Source organism: Phocoena phocoena, chromosome 11 (genome assembly GCF_963924675.1).
Source record: "Phocoena phocoena chromosome 11, mPhoPho1.1, whole genome shotgun sequence".
NCBI lineage: Eukaryota > Metazoa > Chordata > Mammalia > Artiodactyla > Phocoenidae > Phocoena > Phocoena phocoena.
In genome coordinates this window covers 21,293,355-21,318,280 of record NC_089229.1, presented here as the reverse complement: position 1 = coordinate 21,318,280, position 24,926 = coordinate 21,293,355, and the positions used below count along the sequence as shown (strand labels likewise).

Below are 24,926 nucleotides of genomic sequence, written 5' to 3'. Positions count from 1 at the left end.
ATATTCTTTGAGGACCAGGACCCTGCCCTGAGGCTGCATTATTGTTTCTTGACTCCTCCTCTTTTGTTTCTGCATTCCATCCATTCCCTGATAAGCAATTGTTCGATTTTGCCCTTTGGAACTCAGGGAAGGTCAAGGGGGGTGAATGAAGCCTATTTCCTACAAACAAGAAATGGGGGGACACAGAAAGTATTTGTACCTGAGAGGGCCCCATAGGGTCCTGCTCCGTTTCAACCTGGTGAAGTTGCATACTATGTATGTGCATCTTAGTATTCAACAAAGCATCAGGGGGACCCCTGCAAATTTCTGGAGCTCTTTTTCAGCACTGTTCCCTTCTCTTTTTTGGCCTTAAAAAAATTTTTTTTCTCTTCTTCCCCCTTCCCTTTGAAATTCTGTCTCAGAAGTCCCAGACATCTCAGCATCATTGAATTCCAATTTCTTGCCTCAACTCCTTAATTCAGTTAGACTATGCTTGGGATTCTTTGTCTACTCCATGGTTTGCAGTGTGCCTCTAGGCAGAAAGCTGGGGCAACCCTAGAATTCACCTTGTTTGCTTTCTCACTGGGATCACGTGGCCTGTGCTGCCTGTTCAATATCTGAAAACATTTGTTTCATATATTTTGTCCAGTTTCCAGTTGTTGAGGAGGGAGAGTAAATATAGTGTTTGTTCCTCCATCATCACCAGAAATGTGTAACATCTGAAAAATATTTTATTACCTATTGCTTGTTCATGTGTTATTGTCCTTTAGCTTTTTGTTTAGAAAATATTCTTAAGTGACTTCATAGTTCAACAGTGGACAAAACTTTTATGAAGTACAAATTTATTGCTTAGTATAACATTAGAGCCTTTCAGGTTTTTTATAGTTTTTTTTTTTTACTGTGAAGATTCAGACCCTCTATACCACTTTAAGTCTTAAAGGGTCTTATAATATGGACCATGTTATATAGTTGAGCAACATTCATGTTAGTGTCAGTGTGAATATGTCTTTTCTCTTATTGGTCTGTGACAATTGAGGTTGAAGCACAGTTCGGTTCCTAGACTTAAATTTGCATTCAAGTATATTGGGTTCTCTGGAGGCAAAACTAACATATAGCTTTTGTTTCTATAGGATTGTTTTGCTCATTGTTTGGGGTATATTAAGCTTTCAGACTAAATAATGAATAAATACTTAAAGAAGTAAGAACAAATGATCTGTGCTCTCCTATCCCCCTATGTTTCTAGGTAACTATAACTACCCAGAATTGCAGCCATGGAGTCCATGCTTAATAAGTTGAAGAGTACTGTTACAAAAGTGACAGCTGATGTCACTAGTGCTGTGATGGGAAATCCTGTCACTAGAGAATTTGATGTTGGTCGACACATTGCCAGTGGTGGCAGTGGGCTAGCTTGGAAGATTTTTAATGGCACAAAAAAGTCAACAAAGCAGGTAAGTTTTAGTTTAGAGTCCAGTTGGAAGGAACACACAAGCTAATAAGTACCATAATGTGCATGTATACATTTTTATGTTAAGAAATGCTAAAAGTAATGGGTTCTTTAGTTGTCATTTCATCTAATGAAGTCATAGAAAAACAAATGCTTTTAAACATGCCCTTGAATCTCATTGTTACAAATACATTGTTTGATATATCATCTCATCTTGTACTTTAATTTTGTTTACTTAATAACAAACATATCAGTTGCACAAATGAGTGTATTAGATTTTAATATTTAGCAAAGTGGTTTTTATTATTTTTTTAACATCTTTATTGGAGTATAATTGCTTTACAACTGTGTGTTAGTTTCTGCTTTATAACCAAGTGAATCAGCTATACATATATCCCCATATCTCCTCCCTCTTTTAGCAAAGTGTTTTAGAATAAAAATTGCCATGTTCCTTTTTATCTTTATCAATACATTACGACAAAATACTCAAATTTTTCTAACATTCTTTTTTAAGCATCCTTATTCCCTCTTTTATTCTATAGCCTTATAGAAAATAGGCTTCTATAATATTTTTTCATATTTATTAACACTATAGTTTTTACCATCAGGGGATACATTTGTGGCATATAATCAGTAGTATGTTTGGGGGTATATTGATTTAAAAATTATTTTAAAACTGTTCTTTTAGTGAAGAGTAGTTTGAATGAGTTGTATTTTTATTTTTATTTGACTTAAGAGACCAACAGACTGTTCTTAGAAATGTGGAGGATTGTTAGTGTTAAATTTTACTAACAACTTTGTTGGAATTGTTAAAAGAATTGAAAAATCACCAGGTTTAAAATGTTTGTGGAGATATGTTCTTTAAAAAGAAGAATCAAAAAAGAAAAAAGAGGGCTTCTCTGGTGGCGCAGTGGTTGAGAGTCCGCTTGCCGATGCAGGGGACACGGGTTTGTGCCCCGGTATGTCGCGGAGTGGCTGGGCCCATGAGCCATGGCCGCTGGGCCTGCGCATCCGGAGCCTGTGCTCTGCAACGGAAGAGGCCACAACAGTGAGAGGCCTGCATACCGCAAAAAAAAAAAAGAAAAATCACTTTCCAAAAGTACTTTTACTTCCCTATATGTGAAACATATCAAATTTAAGACATGGGATTTAATACACATATTTTCCAATGACTATCAAAATTGTACAATTGTGAGTATGCATTGTGACTTTTCCAAAACCAGCTTATTTCCCAAACAAGTATGTTAAAGAAGAAATTGGCTTTGGTTATCCTTTTATGAAGGAAGAATCTTGGTTCTGTGATAGGATTGCTGGTATGTGGTTTGTACCCGATGTGTAAATCTTGTTTTTATTGCCATTTGGTTAGAAGTCTTTAAGTCCAAAGTTGATCTTTATCTTAAATATTGATTGGTCATTTTTTTTTTTTTTTTTTTTGTGGTACTCGGGACTCTCACTGTTTTGGCCTCTCCCGTTGCGGAGCACAGGCTCTGGACGCGCAGGCTCAGCAACCATGGCTCACGGGCCCAGCCGCTCCGCGGCATGTGGGATTTTCCCGGACCAGGGCACGAACCCGTGTCCTCTGCATCGGCAGGCGGACTCTCAACCACTGCGCCACCAGGGAAGCCCGATTGGTCATTTTTGAACATTGTTTTCTCTTTCACCAAGAGCTCATCCAAAAAAATAAATGGTTTCTTGAGTATTGACTACTTAAAAAGTTATGAATGAGGTCATGAAGTTATATAAATGACCAACCTCCAACACCAGCACAAATTGCTTTTATAATCAATTATAGAAAGGGAAAATGAAATAACACCAAATTTACTAAATTTTGCATTGTTTATTAAGGACGTAATAACATAATAGTGTCTTTGTCCTTAACCAAAAGAGTTCTAGGTGTTTGTGTTTATATCATTAGTTCATATGCTGAAATCCTCTAATGTTGGAGCTTCTGTTGGTGCTAATAGAACTTGAGAACCAGGCACAAATAATAGATAGTTAATTAGATATTACACATTAATACAGCATTTCTCAACTGCTGACTTCCGGAACTGAGATCTCTTATGAAACTTTAACTGTATTCCTTTTTTTCCCCAAATTTATTGCTTTGAGGAAAAAGGTAGTTTTAGAATATATCATTGCTCTCTGTGGATTTTGAATTTTCTTTTGCCTCTTTCAAACCTCAGAGGGTTAGACCTCGTGAGTATCCTGTCTCGACTGCTGGCTAATTCCTTAAGGAATAGCTAAGTCTCTTGGCACTGAAGCCTCATTTGAATTTCTCCCTTAATTGAAAAGTTTTAGTTCTTTTTTCAATGGCCTCATTTTTATTAAAAGGGAATCAGAAAAAATAGATAATCTAGAGCTGTGCTTAATACAATCTGGTAGCCATAAGCTATATATGGTTTTTTCAATTAATTAAAATTTAATAAGATTAAATTCAGTTTCTTTATTGGACTAGTCACATTTCAAATGCTCCGTAGCCACATGTGGCTCATATTACCGTATTGGACAGTGCAGGTAAAGAACTTTCTATCATCACTGAAAGTTCTATTGGGCAGTGCTGATTTTAGAGAAACTGGGAGAAAAATAATGGAAAAGGATACTCTGCTAGTCGTTTTCTTCCCCCTTAAAGGGACATTGAGACTGAAGGCATCTTTCTTACCCTCTCAGCTTTATTTGATTTAGCATACAGTGTACTTGATTGTAGTTGTGTTTTATAGTAGAATATATGATCTTAAATTTGACTTTGAGGTAAACATCGGGTATGAGGCTTTGGGCTAGGAGATTTTCATACCTGTTTTTTTAAAAATAAATTTATTTATTTATTTGTTTTTGTCTGTGTTGGGTGTTCGTTGCTGTGCGCCGGCTTTCTCTAGTTGCCACGAGTGGGGCTACTCCTCATTGCGGTGTGTGGGCTTCTCATTGTGGTGGCTTCTCTTGTTGCAGAGCACGGGCTCTAGGTGCATGGGCTTCAGTAGTTGTGTCACACGGGCTTCAGTAGTGGCGTGCGGGCTTCAGTAGTTGGGGAGCGCGGGTTTAGTTGTGGCATGTGGGATCTTCCTCGACCAGAGCTCGAACCCGTGTCCCCTGCATTGGCAGGCGGATTCTTAACTGCTGCGCCACCAGGGAAGCTCTCATACCTGGTTTTAATAGTTAAAAATATGAAGGTGTTTTCTGTTGTTACATGGCAGTGAAATAAATACCATGATATGAAATAAATACCATGATATTTAAACCATTGCATTTAAAGTTTAAGTCTTGTTCTTTTCCCCCATTTCACTTTTTTTACATGATCTTCAAAAAAAGTATCATAATTTCACATTGTCCAAAAAAAACCCAACAACAACAACAACAAAAAACACAGCAGTATTTCCAAGTTAAAAGAATCCTTGTATTAGTATTTTTAGGGTTTGCATACCCCTTTAAAGATTATCTGTGTATTTTTTCCTAGGGTTATTTCAAGTTCACATTAGTACATGATTAATTATAATTTTCAGATCATGTAGAAATTTTAACTTTAAAATTTATTTTTATTTCTTTTTGGCTGCATTGGGTCTTTGTTGCTGCACACGGACTTTCTCTAGTTGCGGTGAGCTGGGGCTACTCTTCTTTGTGGTGTGCGGGCTTCTCACTGCGGTGGCTTCTCTTGTTGTGGAGCACGGGATCTAGGTGCACGGGCTTTGGTAGTGTGGTGCGTGGGCTCAGTAGTTGTGGCTCCCGGACTCTAGAGCGCAGGCTCAGTAGTTGTGGCACATGGGCTTAGTTGCTCCACGTCATGTGGGATCTTCCCGGACCAGGGCTCGAACCTGTGTCCCCTGCATTGGCAGGCGGATTCTTAACTACTACGCCACCGGGGAAATCCCAACTTTTAACTTTTTAACCTAAATGTTTGAAGACCTCTTAGAAGAGTAGTAATAATAGCACCTACGAAACTGATGAGAAAAAGTACATATTTATGAAACCTGGAATGCAGCACGATAAAGAATTGGTAAATAAAAAGTTACTTGCACCTGGTTACTTGTGCCTTCATTGTACCTGATTGGACATCTGTATTATTATTCTGTCTTTATGCTTCCAAAAATAAGTTTCTGTTGCTTTTTATTATTTTTGAAAGACATTCATTGAAGAAACACGTCATAGTGAATAATTTATGAAAGTGAAATTAAGAATTCTAAGAATCTTCAAGACAAGTGTATAGTTGATTTTTTGCAGTAAAATAAATTTCTTAGGCCAGTTTTGTATATAAAATGAGCCGTTAAGACTTTTAAAAGTTTTTATTTAGATAAACTTAACCAAATACAACATGTAAACATGTTGAAATGGATAGATCTTTAAATACAGCTTAGCCCTGGAAGCTACTATTTAGGCTCAAGTGCTATTTAGTTTCCTTTTTGAGTGTTTATTTAGAAGCAGCTCTTAGTTCTTAACCATTACTCTTTCTAGAATGTCTTTCTAGAGATGCTATAAAACATTTCAAGGTGACATTTAGGGAATTTAAGTTGTCTAATTTTTAAAATATAAACTTATTTTTAAGAACTCACATGTGGAATAGTGCACAAATCATGAGTGAGCAGCTTTTTGAATGTTCACCGTGAACACATCTGTGTACCCAGCATCCATATCAAGAAAACATTGCTAATACTCATGTCTCTTCATATTTATTACCTCCCCCCACCCCACCCCAACCCCGCCCCTTCTCTCCAGGGCTAACTGCTCTCCTGTCCTTTGACACTTAGGAATAATCTTGCCAGTTTTTGAATTTTGTTTAGGTGGAAGCATAGCGTGTACTTTTGTGTTTGGCTCCCTTTTCTTAAATTTATTTTCATGAAATACATCTATGTAGTTGAACACAGCAATTTTTCTTTTCCTTGATATATAGAGTACTAATGTGAACATTGTTGTGTGCTGTTGGCATATATGACATGTTACCTAGATATGGAATTGCTAGGTAATAGTGTATGTATCTGTTCAGTGCCAAAAAGCTTTCCAGAGTGTTTGTGCCTATGTACACATCCACCAGCAGTTATAGATCTCCACATCTCTGCCCAAACCTTTCCATAGTTAGTCTTTTGAACTAAAAAGGGCTATTTAATTTTTGAAAATTCAGTGAAATATTTCCTGCTCCCCTACCTCTTGAACTTTTGTAATGTCTAGTAGATAGTTGCTAGGCTTAGAGTTTATGCTGCTGTATTTCTCTTATAGCTTTGAAACTGACTTAGTCTTTCTACAGAGTAGCATATTTAGGACTAAAATGGTTTTATAAACATAGACACTCTTTTCAAATATATCCTTATTTCCTTTTTAAAGAATATTTAAGAGAGATTTCTGAGACAAATGCCCTGCACTGGATTTCATTAGCTTTTCTAATTTTTAATTTTCTAATTTTTAATTAGACTTTATTTAAACAAGTCATTAAAGGGAATTTTTTTTGGTCAAACTGTATGTATAAGTGAGAAACGTTTGCTTCATATATATGTCCTTTAAAATTGAAATACCATCACCGTATCTGTTAGATAGGAATACTATAACTATAAAGGCTGCTATATATTTAAATAATTTGTAATAAAAGCACTACATAAATAGTTTCTGTCCCACCTGTATATATAACTTTTACTTCTTTTCAAGTAGAAGAATAGCTCAACATTTTGAAATCTCTTTCAACTCTCCTATGTCAAGCCAAGGGATTTATTTGGGGGGAAAATGTTTTAAAAAATACGTGTGCGTGTGTGTATGTTTATATATAAAATTTTGCCTGGTTCTCAGGCTATTCATGCATTTATTTATTAAGCATTTCTGTTTATCTTGACACAAGATTCTGTGTTGCCAGGTGACTACTCTTCAAATGGATTTAACATTTATTAGGAGTCTTCTAGTGTCCCACATTTATTACGATCTTTTTTATCCAGCTTTGGAGTAGTTCTTTTTTAAAAAAATAAGGCAACTTCAGTCTTATTTTGCCTTAAAAGTCATACTTGTTGGCCTATTTCTTTTGCCCTGCTTCATAACACCCCCAGTTAAGTTGCTATTCATATGAGGATAATAAAGATTGATCAGTTTTTTTTAATTATGCAGTAAAAATTTACCTATTCATATTTATCCACTCTACTACATGTAGGCTTGGACACAGTCCCTTCCTTATTACAGAATTTACATTATGTTATTCTAGATGCCAGTGTCCATGGGGTAAAGCTTGCTAATATTGTGTAGACAGAGGCATAATTAAATTATTATAAATAGTTAAATTCTAAAATATTAACAGCTTTAATGTAAAGGAAACCATTGTGCAAAGGTGAATGTGCTAGTCAAGTTGCTTAGATCAAAAGTGATCATAGGGCTTCCCTGGTGGCGCAGTGGTTGAGAGTCTGCCTGCTGATGCAGGGGACGCGGGTTCGTGCCCCGGTCTGGGAGGATCCCACATGCCGCGGAGCGGCTGGGCCCGTGAGCCATGGCCGCTGAGCCTGCGCCTCCAGAGCCTGTGCTCTGCAAGGGAGGGGCCCCAACAGTGAGAGGCCCGCGTACCACCAAAAAAAAAAAAAAAAAAAAAAAAAAAGTGATCATAGACTATGTCTAGTAATTTTAAGGAGTATATCTTGTTATCTCTCAGTCATCTCAACTTATTTTTAACTTAATCTAAATAAAAACATATTTTGTTTTATTGTTTTGAGAAAGGAACATTGTCCCAAAATCACACACAAAAAAGAAGAACATGATGCTTGGAGTTACCACCAGCCAGTCCTGAAAGGCCCATAAAATAAAGGATTTCAGGGAATGTCTATGTTTCAAAAACCATCTCTGGTGGCTCTGAGGAATAGGTTAGTGGAGTTCATGATTGCTATTAGGGAATCCTAGATACATTGGTGTATACTAACTCAGATTTTATCACTTAAATTATCATGTTTTCAGTGAGAGTTCAGCTTTGTAGTTATAGTAAGCAAAGTAGCTTTTAAAAATTATAAATTAGGTCCATATCAAAAGACAGCCTCCATTATGACAAATATTAATTTTTAGAAAAGATAATTTATTTCATATCCTTTTTTGTTTAAAGATAGGCTATTGAGAAAAATACTTTTTATTTATGGGTAACTCTCTTTGCCAATGTATTTTTAAAAATATTAAGTGAATAAACAATAGAGTGCCAAATGTTACTTACATTATTTTATATTTGGTATTATTTGTAATTTTGCAAAAAGAGTCTCTCATTTTAATTAGCGTTAACAGTTGAATCTTAAGTGGAAGATATATTGGATGATTGCACTACCTCATTTTTTTGGTATATTTGAAAATTTTCATAATGAAAAGTTGAAAACGGTTTTAATTCAACATGATAATGAAATGCTTTGAGTAGTTGCTTATCTTTACTGACCATCAGTAGGCAATGAACATCTGAGTATCTTTTAGGTGAAGATACTGTGGTGGGTACAGAGACACTTATGGCATGGTTTCTTTCTTCGAGAAGCTTGTAATATACATATAGGTATAGACGGATAGGATTTTTATACAAGTGATATGTGTTAGCAGAGGGGGTAGTATAGTGAAGTAGTAGAGGAAAGACAAATTTAGAAATTAGATGATAGTCTATTCTGTTGAAAGGTTTCAAGGTGCAGGCTAAGAGTTTTCTTTTAAGGAGTCAGTATGAGGCCTAAAGGTTAGTTAATTAGTCATTACTTTGTTGACATTGGTTAATTTTAATTAACTGATCCGAACAAAGAAATTTTTTTTTTTTTTTTTTTTTTTTGCGGTACGCGGGCCTCTCACTGTTGTGGCCTCTCCCGTTGCAGAGCACAGGCTCCGGACGCGCAGGCTCAGCAGCCATGGCTCACGGGCCTAGCCGCTTCGCGGCATGTGGGATCTTCCTGGACCGGGGCATGAACCCGTGTCCTCTGCATCGGCAGGCGGACTCTCAACCACTGCGCCACCAGGGAAGCCCCGAACAAAGAAAATATTTTTAAGATAGTTGATAACCTGTTCTGATCTATGTAGGAATCTTTCATTTTTGACCTAAAACAATAAATGAATGTCAGAGAGAGTTGTGTTTTTCTTTTTCTTTATGAACTGTAGTGTTCTGCCTTTAGAGTGGTGAATCTTTAGGAGCTCAGAAGTTACTTCATGTAATCTTTTTTTAAAGACTTAAAACATCTTGAAAAAATAAACATATTTAAATTAGATGCATTTATAAAATACGTTGGAACACTTACTAAAAATTGTACACATGAATAGTGAGATGGGAACTTGAACTTGTAGGTCATTTGTTTTTAGTTCAAGTTAATATTACATAATGCTCTTAGCTCCTGTTCTGTGTCTCAAAATGATCAAAAGAGCTAATATTTTGTGTTTGTGTGTGTGTATGTATATGTATATGCCAGGTTAACTTGTGAAGGCAGTATATATATGAGTGCTATTTAAAGCTCTCACTCAAATAGTTTTACTGAAGGCATATATCATGTTTTACTAGGGTCTTGTTTATTGGCCCTGTTATTTCTGGGGAAACAGAATGGTGTATTGGCTAAGAAAGTGACCCCTAGAGCTGGACTGACTGGGTTTGAATCTTGATTCTTCATCTTACCAATTGTGAGATCTTAGATAATATGTTTATCTTTTCCACAGTGTCCTCATCTGTGAAATGAGGATAATAACTTGTCTCATGGGTTGCTGTGAAGAGTGGAATAATTCCTAAAAAGTACACAGATGCTTGGGGAATAGGGTGTTCAATTTGAGTTACTAATATAGTCCCTTTACGTTACAACTTTTCAGAGCCTCAATCCTCTAAAATCCTTAACTTATCTATATATGTCTAAGGAGGCTCCAACTTAAAACAAGTTGTGTTTTGAGGAATTTACTGATTTGGATTTCTGCAGTGAATCTCCGTTATGTAAATAGGTTGCCAGGCTAACTTGTGAAGGCAATAATCATAATGTAGCAAAAATAATTAGAAGAGAACAGCAATAAAATGGAAAGATACTGTCTTGGTATCAACTCAAAGATAGTTGAGTAGTAGTAGGTTTAATTAAAAGCATTTGAAAGAGACACAGAGCTCTGAAAGAGTCATTCAAAATCTTCCATAGAATTTTGGAGGGCTAGCATTGATTCTTTGCTAATTTTACTTCCAACTTTATCAGTTTTCTTTGCATTTATGATGGAGAGCTAGCAGCATCACTGATGTATTACACAGTTGTAATATATCATCTATCAATATGGCTATTTTTTGACTGATTTGTTAAGATTAGGTAACTTGATGGGAACTGTTTTCTTTGTGCAACTGGTAGAGAATGAAAGAGAGAAGGTGGTTAAGGAGGTTGTGTGCTTTTAGTAGTATAAAATAAGCTGTGACTGATCTCAGAGAGACGATAGGGGAGCAGTTTCCCGTGCTGGTAACCATTCCCAGTTACTGCCCTTAACAAGAGGAGAGAGAGAAAGAGTATGGGTTATTAATATGTAAAAGATGCTTACAAATTGAGTTTTTGTATAAATAAGCACTCCCTGACATATAAGACGTTTCTTTTAAAAAGCATTTCAAGATTCTGTAGTATAATCCAGGGTTATCACTATGAAAAGCATTTTGAATTTTTTAACATTTTAACTTTTATTTGAACTCCAGTAAAATAAGAGATTACTACATAGGAGACAACACATTACACACAGTTTGTGTGTATCTCTGATACCAGAGTTGAAAGATGGAGATTTTCCTATGTTCTCTTTAGATGAGGGTTCTTAGTCTTATAACTCTAAAAATATTTAACTTTAGTAATTATGAAGAAACCAATTTTTTAATATCAGAAAAGTATTACAATGGTGCTAAAATGCACCGTTTTTAGTTGTTTCTCTTTGTAGACTGTTGTGACACTCAAATAAAATTTTATTGCTTTTATATATTCTTGATTAATTAGTTACACATTTCTTTCATTAGGAAGTAGCTGTTTTTGTCTTTGATAAAAAGCTGATTGACAAATATCAAAAATTTGAAAAGGATCAAATCATCGATTCTCTAAAACGAGGAGTCCAACAGTTAACTCGACTACGACACCCTCGACTTCTTACTGTCCAGCATCCTTTAGAAGAATCCAGGTAAATTTTTATGAAAACTTACATAAGAGACTTCCTAAACAAATAGTTTTTTTTAAAAAAAACTTTGTTTGAAATCTATCTATACAGTATACTGTCAGTGAAAAGTTCTTATCAACTGAGTGTTGAGTTCTTATGGATTAGTTATTTCTTTGAAATTTATTTGCATATTCTATGTATATGTCTCTTTTTGAAATATTAATAAAAGTTTTCTTCACATTTACCATGAGTCTGTATTTGCTTACTCTATGTTCAAGACTATAGCAGTCCAAATGGAAGATGTGAGAGAAGTATAGAATACAGTCCCTGCCTGAAAGTAATTTTTCTTGTTAATTTGCTAGAATTCATTGCCCCCTTTTCATTGATTCAATATTCAGAGGCTGTTTTTATGTGTATTCCAGGTAGTACTGTTCTCGATGTTTAACCTTTTACTATGTACAGTATGTCAGTCCATAGTCCTCAGTTACTCTACTATCTCTTTTTCTCAAAATGAGCTTGGGAACTGTTGCTGAGAATGACAAGAAAACAGAATTTATGTTGTGTAATCTTAATTGGATCCTCAAGCCTTGGTGCTTTTAATAACTCCTTTAGATACCCAGCTATATAAATCTTTTCCACATTACTCATAACCCCTAATTTATTCCTTCCTTCCTACTTAGCAGACTATATTCCCCTCTCTTAAATCAGATCTTAACCAAATGGTTTGCCAATGCATTCTGTGGACCCTAGGATTTTAAGGATAGGGAAAGAAGAGGCAGGGGGAGGAACCTAGCTGGCAGGGGCCCAGGCTTCCCATCTCCCTTCAACCAGGACAGTTTGGTTTTTATCTATTTTATATTTTGGATTTCTACATAGTTCTTACTTTAGAATCTTAAGTAACCCACTGTCACTTACTCACTTCCCCCAAAGACACAAGATCTTTTCTTTGAACCTAAAAGAAAAAAATCTAATGTTTACCATGTGAAAAACTGTACTAAATTTTTTGTATTTTTTTAACTTATTTAATTCTCAACAACTATATAGAAGAACTGAGGATTGGAGCTGCTACTACATAAGCCACATAGTTATGACACCCTGATTCCTGAGCCTATGCTGTGCCTACCCAGAAATATACTTATTTTATGTCTCTTATCATGATAATATTTTACTGCCCTTCTTTGTATAAATAAACCCAGAAGAAGACTATAGTTGTTGTCTTCTTACATAACACTCACTATTATGAACCCTCTATCTCAAAGTGGACTAAGTTTTCTTGGTCACACTTGTCCTGAGCTTTCCTGACTCCATGCTTGTTTGTGCTATTTCCTCTAGAGTGTTTTCTATCAGTAGTTACAGTGTCACCTATCAGAACCTACCCACCTTTGTTATTTTAACTTGTATTTCTTTTTTTTTTAATATTCCATTGTATGAATATAGCACATTTTGTTTACCTGTTCATCAGTTGATGGGCATTTGAGTTGTTTCTCCTTTTTGGTTTTTATGAATACTGCTGCTGTAAACATTTGTGTACAAGTTTTTGTGTGGACATACGTTTTCATTTCCCTTGGGTGTACAACCTAGGAGCCAACTTGCTGGATCATATGGTGACTCAATATTTAGCCGACTGAGGATAAAGTAGGATTTTTTTAAAATTTTAATTAATTAATTAACTTATTTTTGGCTGCATTGGGTCTTCGTTGCTGCGTGTGGGCTTTCTCTAGTTGCGGCGAGCGGGGGCTACTGTTCGTTGCGGTGCGCAGCCTTCTCATTGCGTTGGCTTCTCTTGTTGCGGAGCACGGGCTCTAGGCGCGTGGGCTTCAGTAGTTGTGGCACTCGGGCTCAGTAGTTGTGGCTCGCGGGCTCTAGAGCACAAGCTCAGTAGTTGTGGCTCACGGGCTTTGTTGTTCCACAGCATGTGGGATCTTCCTGGAGCAGGGATCGAGCCTGTGTCTCCTGCATTGGCAGGTGGATTTTTAACCACTGCGCCACCAGGGAAGTCCCTAACTTGTATTTCATCATTACGTTTTAAGTCTCTTGAAGGGAGAAAGGCCAGTGTTTTATATCTTTCTCTGTCCCTGCAGCTTCTTTTATAGTGATTTAAATATTACAGGACTAGGGCTTTATTGGCGTTCATGAAGAGAGATAATTCAAAGATTACTTTAAGGCATTTTCATTGATAGGTTGTAAAAATTGCAGTAGCATTGATAGAAATAGGAACGGGAATGAAAAAAATAACTTCTGGTTTTTAATGACTTAATAATGTGGAGATGACACTGGAATCATCCAAAAGAAATGTGCTATAGAAAATAATCCAGGGACTTCCCTGGCAGTCCAGTGGTTAAGACTTTGCCTTCCAGTGCTGGGGGTGCGGGTTCAAACCCTGGTTGGGGAGCTAAGATCCCACATGCCTCAGGGCCAAAAACCAAAACATAAAACAGAAGCAATATTATAGCAAATTCAATAAAGACTTTAAAAATGGTCTACATCAAAAAAAATTTTTTAATAAAAAAATAAAAAGAAAAGTAATCCAGGTGAAAGTTCAGAGTTGGTGATGTATATGGGGGTGAGTAAAATATAGGTAGTAATTAAAACCATGAAAAAAAAATGAATTTCAAGAGCATGAGTCAAAAGAGCAGAGTAGTGAGGACAGAACTTGAAATGTAGAGGGGAAAGAAGAGCCAGCAAAAGAAATTGGAAGGATCATGTTGTATGACAGGAGAAACATTGGCAACATGTTATGGAAGCCAAAGGAGGGAAGAAAGGACTCCCTAACACTGGGGACCACCAAATAAAAAGGAAATAAGGACTGAGAAGAATCCATTGCATTTGACTAATGAGAGGTTGTTAGTGATATTCAGTAATTTCAGTAGGATGGCAGTTTGGAAGCTAGAAAGGAACCCAGCAGAGAAGACATCATTATGTGAATAAAGTCCCATAGGAGGAACTCAAAGGAAATTTCAGGAGGATAGTTGCAAATCACTAATATACTGAGGTAAAGTGTAGGGAAATGAGATCATTCATGTTCCATGAACTTTACTTTTTCAAGATAGAACGTGGATAATAGATGAGTAGTAGGTAAAGGAATAAGGAGTTAATGGAATGAGGAGTTAAGATAAGAGGGCTATGAAGGGATGTTCTTGAAAAATAAAAAGAGCGAGGTTAAATAAAGTATACTATGTATCTTTAGGCTATGACTCTACAGAGACTTGGGTTTTCTATTTTTTCCTTCAGCTTACGACATAAGCAAGAGAGTAAAAAAACCTGTGATGGCGCCTACAGGGTTAATAAGGGTTTGTCCAGTAAAGGGTAGTAAGGGCGATAGTTTATTGTTGAGGTAGTAGGGAGAAAGACAGGAATAAAGTGTAGTCAGAACTGAATACTTCAAGTTTGTTGAATAAAGATACTGGGAAGCTAGGTTAGGTGGTGGTAGTAAAAGGGTAGGAGATGAATGGCTAGTAAACAGCTGCGGTTGGGGGAGGTGGCCTTGAGAGAGGATTTAGCCCTTCTGGTGTGTAACTGTTTGTAATGATGATGGAAATAAATATTCATGAAAGATAATAAGGCCTTCAAGCTTGAAGAATAATCTTACGAATATTGATATGACCAAGGATGATTTTGGGGACAAGACAGAAAAGGAAAAAAATAAGATTTGCTGAAATAAATGAGTCCTGGGAATCATTGGAAACTGTAGAGAAGACTAAGGGGTTTTTGAGCAGTTTTCCTCCAGTGCAGTTCAGCAAACGAAAGCCTGTGTCCACTGTGTTAATGAGCTTAGTGTGGGAGTCAGGAACAAGATCAAGATCATCGTCTTTATTGATAACTGAGCAGGGAGGACAGTGTAACTTTCTTCTTCAACCTAAGTAGCTCTGTCTTTATCGCTCATACATATGGAACTTCTGCATATGCTTTCATTTGAAAAATGGGTTCAAAGTGAAAGAAAAGTAACTCAAGTATTACTGACAGAACAGCAAAAGGCATATTTGCCATTAAACAGTTACTGTCCAGGTGCAGAGGCTTGGTATAGCTTTGTTACCGCACTGCCTTGTAGTTCTTCATTGCCAGAGCCTAAGCCAAAGTCCAAAATGTTAGGACTTGAATCTCAGACAGTTGGTAATTACAATAGCAATTGTAAACATTTATTGAGCTTACATTTTAGTCAACATGCTGTGTATTTTATATGCATTTGCTCATTTGATCTTTACAGTCACCTTTCAAGGTGGTCTTTTATCACCAGTTTACAAATGGGCAAAGTGAGGCTCAAAGTGTCCAAAGTCACCAACAAGGAATAGAGATGCTGGGACTTGAAGTTGGGTATTTGTATTCAGAGCTTGAGCTCTTGGTCATTACTCTATAAGACTTACTGAAGGCTTATTGAATGTTTCTAATGCTGAGGGCCCCGGCTCGATCCCTGGTTGGGGAACTAAGATCCCGGAAGCCGTGCGGCACAGCCAAAAAAAAAAAAAAAATCAAAGAACAATAATTTTAAAAATTGGAAACTTGTGACACCTTTAAAAATGATACATGAAATAGATAAAAGCAAAGGTGCTCTGAGATTGAAGTAGTCATCAGGCTAGTGACTCCCACCGGCATCTGGACCTGGCTGCCCGGTCCTGAGATCTTCCACATGGACCTCCTGCCAGGGAGCTCCCCGAGCTCCAGGTGTGTCCATGTGGCCATGCTCTGGCCAGGACGTCACATCTTCTGACACGTCCTGCCCCTCAGCAACCTGGGGGAGCCCTGCTGATCCTCTGCACACGGGCTCCACGGTCACTCCTACTCACCCACCCAGAAACAGGAACCCCCCCCCCCCGCCTCCCCTGCACCAAGCACACACATCGCATGCCTGTCCTGGCAATGTGCTGTGGAGGACAAGTGGACATCAGGGCTTGCAAAGTACCCTAGGACAGTGGTCCCCAACCTTTTTGGCACCAGGGACTGGTTTCGTGGAAGACAGTTTTTCCATGGACGGGGGTGGGGGTGGTTCAGGAGGTAATGCGAGCGATGGGGAGCGGCGGATGAAGCTTCGCTCCCTGGCCCGCTGCTCACCGCATGCTGTGCGGCCTGGTTCCTAACAGGCCGCGGCCCGAGGGTTGGGGACCCCTGCCCTAGAAGACACCACAGGATGTCATGTTTCCCAAAGCAAGAACAAAAGGGTTTTCACATTGTTTACAGGAGCAAAAGACAGTCCTAGAGATGCAAAAATGATGTGCCCTCCCAGGGTTCCAACAGCTCACAAAGGTCCCAAGAGACGTAATTCAGGACCCCTCCCTCACCCAGGTGTTTGCTCTTAACAGTGAAAAAAAAAAAAAGTGACTGTCCTGTGGGAGCTGGAGCTATGCCCTGTCCCTCTTCCTGACTCATTGCTCCAGAGGTGTCTGTGGGAAATCTACAGTTTCCTTTGAGCATATTCTGAGATTTAGAGGCTTAGAAATAAGGGTAATATCATAGGTATAATGTAACAGTGTGTTAAATTAATTCATTGGTTTTCCATAAAGAATATCAATCATTCAGGGCTTCCCTGGTGGCGCAGTGGTTGAGAGTCCGCCTGCCGATGCAGGGGACGTGGGTTCGTGCCCCGGTCCAGGAAGATCCCACATGCTGCTGAGCGGCTGGGCCCATGAGCCATGGCCGCTGAGCCTGCGCGTCCGGAGCCTGTGCTCCACAACGGGAGAGGCCACAACAGTGAGAGGCCTGCGTACCACAAAAAAAAAAAAAAAAAAAAGAATATCAATCATTCAAAATGCACAGTTGATAATGTTTATTTCCTGACTTTTTAAATTTAAAAAATGTAACACAGCTGTTATAACACTTAAAAGACTGAATGATTTATCCAGTGGAATTCATATACAAAGCTTCCTGACTTTGCTTTATTGGCCTAAGTGTGTTATATTAATGCTGAAAATAAATCTAAAATTGTCCACCTTCTTGTTGATAGTTAAATAGGACCACTAATATTTTTCTTTTTTAAAACAGGGATTGCTTGGCATTTTGTACGGAACCAGTTTTTGCCAGCTTAGCCAATGTTCTGGGTAACTGGGAAAATCTACCTTCCCCTGTATCTCCAGACATTAAGGATTATAAACTTTATGATGTAGAAACTAAATATGGTTTGCTTCAGGTATGTATTTTCATTCATCATGTGGATAGAATATTTTCCTTCAAAATTGTTTTTAGCCATTTCAAATTTAGCTGTATAAACTGCTTTATGTAAACCTTTAGATCTTCTCAGTAATTTAAAAATTATTTCTATGTTCTAGAATTTTTCTACAGTTTATTGTTAGGCTTAAACTATCTTTTTAATGTACGAAACATAACATTAGTAACCTTTGGAGAAGAGCACTTGTTGACTGGTGGATGTGGTGGTTCCTTTTTAATGTTTTTGAATTGTAAGCCTTCACAGTGCATCCGTTAAGTCCATCCACTTTTTCTGATTTTCCTTCCCCTGCTTACCAAAATATCTTCGGCTTTAGAGAGTGAATTGATACAGTAGATTCTTTGTTTTGGGGGGGGCAGAGATCATTTTATTCATTATTTTTTACAGTATTGTTAAGGTATAATTAATTGGCATACAGTAAACTTCACATGTTTAAAATATACAGTTTTTTAAGTTTATAGGTGGAACCGTCACTACAATCAAAACAATTTACATATGGACCTTCCAAAGTTTCCTCATACCCATTGCGGTCCTCCCCTCCTGCTCCTTGCTGTCTTCTGTCTCTCACCCCAGGAAGCCACTGACTACTTTCTGTCACTAAATCAGTTTGTATTTTTAGAGTTTTGTAAATGAAATCATACAATATGTACTCTTTTTCTGGCCTGGCTTCTTTCAATCAGTCTGATTACTTTGGTATTCATTCATATAGTTGTGCATATCAATACTTCTTTTATTACTGAGTAGTATATCATAGTTTGCTCATCCATTCACCTGTTGATGATCATTTGGGTTGTTTCCAATTTTGAGCTATTGCAAATAAAGCTGCTATGAACATTCATATGCAAGTTTTTGTATGGACCTATGCTTTCATTTCTCTTGGTTAATTACCTAGGAGTGGAATGGCTGGATCAAATGGTATGTGTATATTTTATTTTTTAAGAAACTGAAAAACTGTTTTCCAAATGATAGTACCATTTTACATTCCCATTGCAGTGTATAAAAGTTACATTTTTTTCACATCTTTGCAAAACTTGGTATGGTTGGCCCTTTCAATTGTAACCATTCTTTTTTTTCGTGGGATCTTAGTTCCCTGACCAGAGATTGAACCCAGGCCCTCGGCAGTGAAAGCATGGAGTCCTAACCACTGGACCGCCAGGGAATTCCCTCAATTGTAGCCATTCTAATATGTGTGCAGTGGTATCTCATTGGAGTTTTAATTTGCATTTCCTTAATGAATAATGATGTTGAACACCTTTTTATATGCTTCCTTGCCATCTGAGTGTCTTTTTTGGTGACATGTCTGTTCAGATCTTTTGCTTATTGTTTAAATGGGTTGTTTGTTTTCTGTTATTGAGTTTTGAGATTTCTTTATATATTGTGGACACAAGTTCTTTGTCAGATACATGACTTAAAAATATTCTCTCTTAGTCTGTGGCTTATCTTATTCTCTTAACAGTATATATTTTCTAATTGTGGTAAAATACACATAACATAAAATTTGCCATCTTAGCCATTTTTAAGTGTACAGTTTAAGTACATTCACATTCTTGTGCAACCATCACCTCCATCCATCTCCAGAACTCTTTTCACCTTGCAAAATTTAAGCTGTACCCATTAAACAATAAGTCCCCACACCCCACCTCTCATACCTCTCAGTCCCTGGCAACCATCATTCTACTTTCTGTCTCTATTAGTTTGACTACTCATATAAGTGGAATCATGCAGTATTTTTCTTTTTGTGACTGGTTTATTTCAGTTAGCATAATATCCTCTAGGTTCATCCATGTGGTAGCGTGTGTCAGAATTTCTTTCCTATTTGAAGGCTGAATAATATTCTGTTGTATGTATTTACCACATTATGTTTATTCATTCATTCGTTGATGGACACTTGGGTTGCTTTCACCTCTTGGTTATCATAATACTGCTATGAACATGGGTGAACAAATATCTCTTCAGGACCCTGCTTTCAGTTCTTTTTGGGATATACCCAGAAGTGGAATTGCTGGATTCTATGGTAATTCTATTTTTAAGTTTTTGAGGAACTGGCATACTTGGTACGGTTGGCCCTTTCAAATCCAGTTTTCACTTTTTGTTAACAAATTCCATGGTAATCTCAGGCACAAATATAAAATTACCAAATATTAATCCAGTGTGAGAATGAGTGAACATCAGTTAATGTTTGAAAACTGAGCACAATGCTATTCAGAAAGACTTAATTTCAATATGAAGTATAAGTATATAAAAATATTAAGAATTAGAATCAAATTGACAAAGGTATTTCTTGATATTTACTGTCTTTAAGTAAGAGACCAAAGATTCTCTCGCTTTTCAAATTCAGGAACTGAATAAATTTGGGTAGCAAAGTGCTTTTATTACTGTCTTTGCTTTTGCTTTTGTGCGTATAGAAAGGAACTTAATAAATAGTTGTCCTCTGCTTTTACAGTTGGGTTTTTCTTGCTAATGCTTAGAATGCTCTGGCAACTGAGAATATCTACACTTTTGCATTTATGAAATTTAATTGTTACCTGGCATGTAAAAAATTTTTATTGGGAGAAGCAGCAAATTTGATTATTATGAGATTTATTATTGTAATTGAAAGGAGTTTTATTAAAAATGTCTTTTATTTCCATTTACAGGTTTCTGAAGGATTGTCATTTTTGCATAGCAGTGTGAAAATGGTTCATGGAAATGTTACACCTGAAAATATAATTTTGAATAAAAGTGGAGCCTGGAAAATAATGGGCTTTGATTTTTGTATATCATCGACCAATCCTTCTGAACAAGAGGTAATGAAAGTTTTATTCTTCTCATTTTTTAAAGCTCTGGAAATTTGTGATTGCATCTGGAATAGATTAGAGAATTTATAAGCCTGATAAATGTGTAGAAATAGGCTATGTGGTACAATGGTATGTTTAAATGTATAGCTTTATAGAAAATTTCTAGTGTTCGTTGTACCTACGAATATTTAGCTCATTAATTCCTCAGTAATGTTATTTGAGAAGAAAGTACTAGAGTTAAGCAAATTTGAGCACTATTGGGTTAAGTAGATTTTTTTCCCTCAGAGTGTCAGATACACAAACAAACATTGTGAATCTCTAGCAGTGTTTCCCCAGTTTATTGGATCACAGAATCTTCTTTAAGGAGCATGATAACAATAGCAGTGATAATGATGGGTAACATTTATTGAAGCGCTTTTCTGAACACTTTTTGTGTATTATTATCCTCACAACGACTTAGTGAGGTATGGGAATAATGCAGATGAGTAAGTTAGACTCATAGAATAAAATAATTTGCCTAAGTTTAGGCAAGTGGTAAGTGGTAGAACTAGGATTTAAACCCAGTCTTTCTGGTTAAAAAGCACCTGTTACTTAGTGATTATGAAACCTGCCTATTTATACTTAGGAAAACACTGCAATATTTCAAATTTTTACAATATAGTTGTTACCTTTAACAACCATGCTTTGACCTAAAATACATTTCTAATTTAAGTAAACATTTTTAAGGGAAGCAGAAAGAATTAGTATTGATTGAGTACATACTATGCATCAGGCACTGTGCTGGCTCTGTTTTCCATACTTTTGTTTATCTTGCAACATCCCTTTGAACCTGTTAACTAAATCACATAGCTAGTTGGTGAAAGAACAAGGTTTCAAACAATAATCTATTTGAACTCATAAATTTGAAGCCTGTGTATCAGAAAACATAAGCCAGACCTTTCCATATTCATAATGCATTGTATAGTGTAGTGATAATTTGTCTTCTGGGAGAGAGCGCCAATAATCTCAAAGTTATAAGAGTTCTTATTCTTATCTCTTAACTTGTTTCATGCACTTTCTAGTTTTGGGATTTGGGGAAATTTAGAATTGAAAGTGATGGTGACATTTTTACTTGCATGAATGAGTATGAATTTAAAACTAAATTGTTACTACTTGACAGTGGTTTGCTTTAATTTAACTATTTAATCTATGTAATCCCTTTTCTGTCTTTTTATAGCCTAAGTTTCCATGTAAAGAATGGGACCCAAATTTACCATCATTGTGTCTTCCAAATCCTGAATATTTGGCTCCTGAATACATACTTTCTGTGAGCTGTGAAACAGCCAGTGATATGTACTCTTTAGGAACTGTCATGTATGCTGTATTTAATAAAGGGAAAGCTATATTTGAAGTTAACAAGCAAGATATTTACAAGAGTTTCAGTAGACAGTTGGATCAGGTATTTGCCTTTAAACATTTTCTTGCATTAAAAATGTATTAAATGTTTGTTTTTTTCCAAAATATGTTCAGAAAATTCTCTAAACTGAGATGAGTGTCTCATATTTTAAGTTTTCATAAAGTCAACTTAACAAAAGTAATTCTTAGGATTAATATTTGTTACTACAACTTTAATCATGGCATTTATTTACTAGAGTGAAAATTGAAATATGGTCTAAAATACTGGGTGTTTTGTTTTAGGAATAGAGACAATTTCAGGTATTAAAGATGTGTTTTAATTATCTTGCAACAGTAGAATTAGCCATTTGTTCAATCTAAAAATATATTTTTTAGTAAATTTCAAAAAGTTTTTTTTTTTTTCAATTTGTTATTTATTTTTGGTTGCATTGGGTCTTCGTTGCTGTGCGTGGGTTTTCTCTAGTTGCGGTGAGCGGGGGCTACTCTTTGTTGTGGTATGCGGGCTTCTCTTTGTGGTGGCTTCTCTTGTTGCAGAGCCCGGGCTCTAGGCGCACGGGCTTCAGTAGTTGTGGTACTTGGGCTCAGTAGTTGTGGCTCGTGGGCTCTAGAGTGCAGGCTCAGTAGTTGTGGTGCACGGGCTTAGTTGCTCCGTGGCATGTGGGATCTTCCTGGACCAGGGCTCGAACCCATGTCCCCTGCATTGGTAGGCAGATTCTTAACCACTGCACCACCAGGGGAGTCCCTTAAAAAGTTTTCTTAAATGGACTATTGACAGTATAAATGTGTATCTTTTGAATATTTTATATTCATATTTAACATTATTACTCTTTTGAAGTTGAGTCGTTTAGGATCTAGTTCACTTACAAATATACCTGAGGAAGTCCGTGAGCATGTAAAACTACTGTTAAACGTAACTCCAACTGTAAGACCAGATGCAGATCAAATGACAAAGGTGAGTGCATATGAATTCCTGCCTTAGATGGAGGGACAAAAAATGAGTTAAAGTTGATTAAATGCATCTGAAGATTTAATCAGATATAGTCCCCAGATAACATCTGTATTCTTGAATGTATTAAATATTCATCTTCTTTTAATCTTAAAGAGTTAAACAATTTATGCAGGTAAGTGCTCTGATATAAAGTTTAAGATTTCAAATAAAGAGACCTAATAGTTACAGTTAGGCATGCAGAAGTTCTAGACACCCTAAGAATGCATAGCCCTCAAATTCACTCATATAACCAATGGATTTTTTTTTAATGTTTGTTTATTTATGGCTGTGTTGGGTCTTCATTTCTGTGCGTGGGCTTTCTCTAGTTGTGGCAAGCGGGGGCCACTCTTCATCGCAGTGCACAGGCCTCTCACTATCGCGGCCTCTGCTGTTGCGGAGCACAGGCTCCAGGCGCGCAGGCTCAGTAATTGTGGCTCACGGGCCCAGTCGCTCCGCGGCATGTGGGATCTTCCCAGACCAGGGCTCGAACCCGTGTCCCCTGCATTGGCAGGCAGACTCTCAACCACTGCACCACCAGGAAAGCCCCTAACCAATGGATTTTAATGAATGGTACTATTTATGCCCTCAAGATATTTTACTTAATCTTTCAATATTTTACTAGTTATGTAAAGAAAATGTTACTGTGCAGCTAACTCACAGGTACTGTTTCTGAAAAACTGACCTTGAAAAGGAAAATAATTTATTACTTTCTTATTCTGATTTTTATAATTATAATTTTTATTAAGTGGTCTTGAGCATTTCGCTAAATGTTTCTGAATATTTTTTCACCATAATGTGTCAGTTTCAGATATGAGAAGTACTTTAATACTTATCAGAATAATTCTGTTTCTCTGTTTTTAGATTCCCTTCTTTGATGATGTTGGTGCAGTAACACTGCAGTATTTTGATACCTTATTCCAAAGAGATAACCTTCAGAAATCACAGTTTTTCAAAGGACTGCCAAAGGTTCTGCCAAAACTGCCCAAGGTTTGTTGTTGATCAGTTTGTTATTATATAGTCAGGAGTATAGAATTTAAAATTTACTTTGACTTACTATAATAACCCTTCCAAAAAAAAAAAATGTAACTTTTGCCAGGGGTACATAAATGACTATAAAAGGCTACAGACTGAAGTCACAAAAGTTTAGTGGACCTTTTTTGTGTGGTCCAAAAATTATTAATTGGGTAAAAAATTGGAAGGATAACACCTATGCAGAGGCAGCCCTTGGACATTAAACATCAGAAGAGAAGTCTGTAAACTGTCATTGTGGAAATCACTGCCTCACTAGCAGTTATACTGCTGTATTGATACTAGTCTCTCCAATTCCTTTACTCTCCCTTTCTCGCTTATTAAATTGTGAGGATAATATGGTCTAAAAATATTAGTGATTGCTAAAGAAACCACTGGCTGGAAAGCTAGTAATTCCTTTGCAGAAATATCTCCAGTGTTTAGTCTATCAGATATTCATTGGTTATGCACTGTTTGTCTAGCCCTTTACTTAGATGCTGTGGAGAATAGATGGGAAACAAAATATTGTCCTTGCTTTCAAGGGCTTTACAGTAAGTGTAGATAGGGTTAACGTGCATGAAACAGCAATGTGTGGTATGAATCATAAGTAATGAAGAAATTAAGAGAGAACTGTATTAGTGAAGACTAATTGGGGAAGATTTCCTAAAGGAAGGGTAATCGTATGTCCCCCTTTATCTGTGATGTTCCCAAGTTATGTCTTTTGTCCTGGCGTAATTAGCAATAGCACCCTAGTTTACTCTCAAAAGTGTCCCAGTTTCAACTATAAATTATATAGTCACCTTACCCAAAGGGATTGAAGATTTTAGACTCTTAACTTCAATGTTAATACTAAAGACCTGATATAAAGATTAGTTTTATGAAAACATTTTTTTGCCTTTCAGCGTGTCATTGTGCAGAGAATTTTGCCATGTTTGACTTCAGAATTTGTAAACCCTGACATGGTACCTTTTGTTTTGCCCAATGTTCTACTCATTGCTGAAGAATGTACCAAAGAAGAATATGTCAAGTTAATTCTACCTGAACTTGGCCCTGTCTTTAAACAGCAGGAGCCAATCCAGGTATGTATGTCGATATTTTTTTCCTGTTTATTCAATGGTCTTAGTCAATGATAACTATCATTGAAAA

At 36.7% G+C, this 24,926-nt stretch overlaps 1 protein-coding gene across 2 annotated transcripts in view; it reads left to right on the top strand.

The window, feature by feature from the left end:
- The window catches only part of SCYL2 (SCY1 like pseudokinase 2), a 60,589-nt gene that overhangs the window by 15,010 nt on the left and 20,653 nt on the right, over nucleotides 1-24,926 (top strand). The window contains exons 2-9 of one of the 2 annotated variants that reach the window (XM_065887012.1): nucleotides 1,223-1,427; nucleotides 11,325-11,482; nucleotides 17,432-17,576; nucleotides 20,249-20,398; nucleotides 21,606-21,827; nucleotides 22,620-22,736; nucleotides 23,634-23,759; nucleotides 24,683-24,859. In XM_065887012.1, the coding sequence (XP_065743084.1) occupies nucleotides 1,251-1,427; nucleotides 11,325-11,482; nucleotides 17,432-17,576; nucleotides 20,249-20,398; nucleotides 21,606-21,827; nucleotides 22,620-22,736; nucleotides 23,634-23,759; nucleotides 24,683-24,859 (1,272 nt within the window). In that variant the 5' untranslated portion in view covers nucleotides 1,223-1,250. Of the gene's footprint in view, nucleotides 1-1,222; nucleotides 1,428-11,324; nucleotides 11,483-17,431; nucleotides 17,577-20,248; nucleotides 20,399-21,605; nucleotides 21,828-22,619; nucleotides 22,737-23,633; nucleotides 23,760-24,682; nucleotides 24,860-24,926 lie in introns of those variants that run through there. The other variant, XM_065887011.1, reaches the window with a different exon arrangement.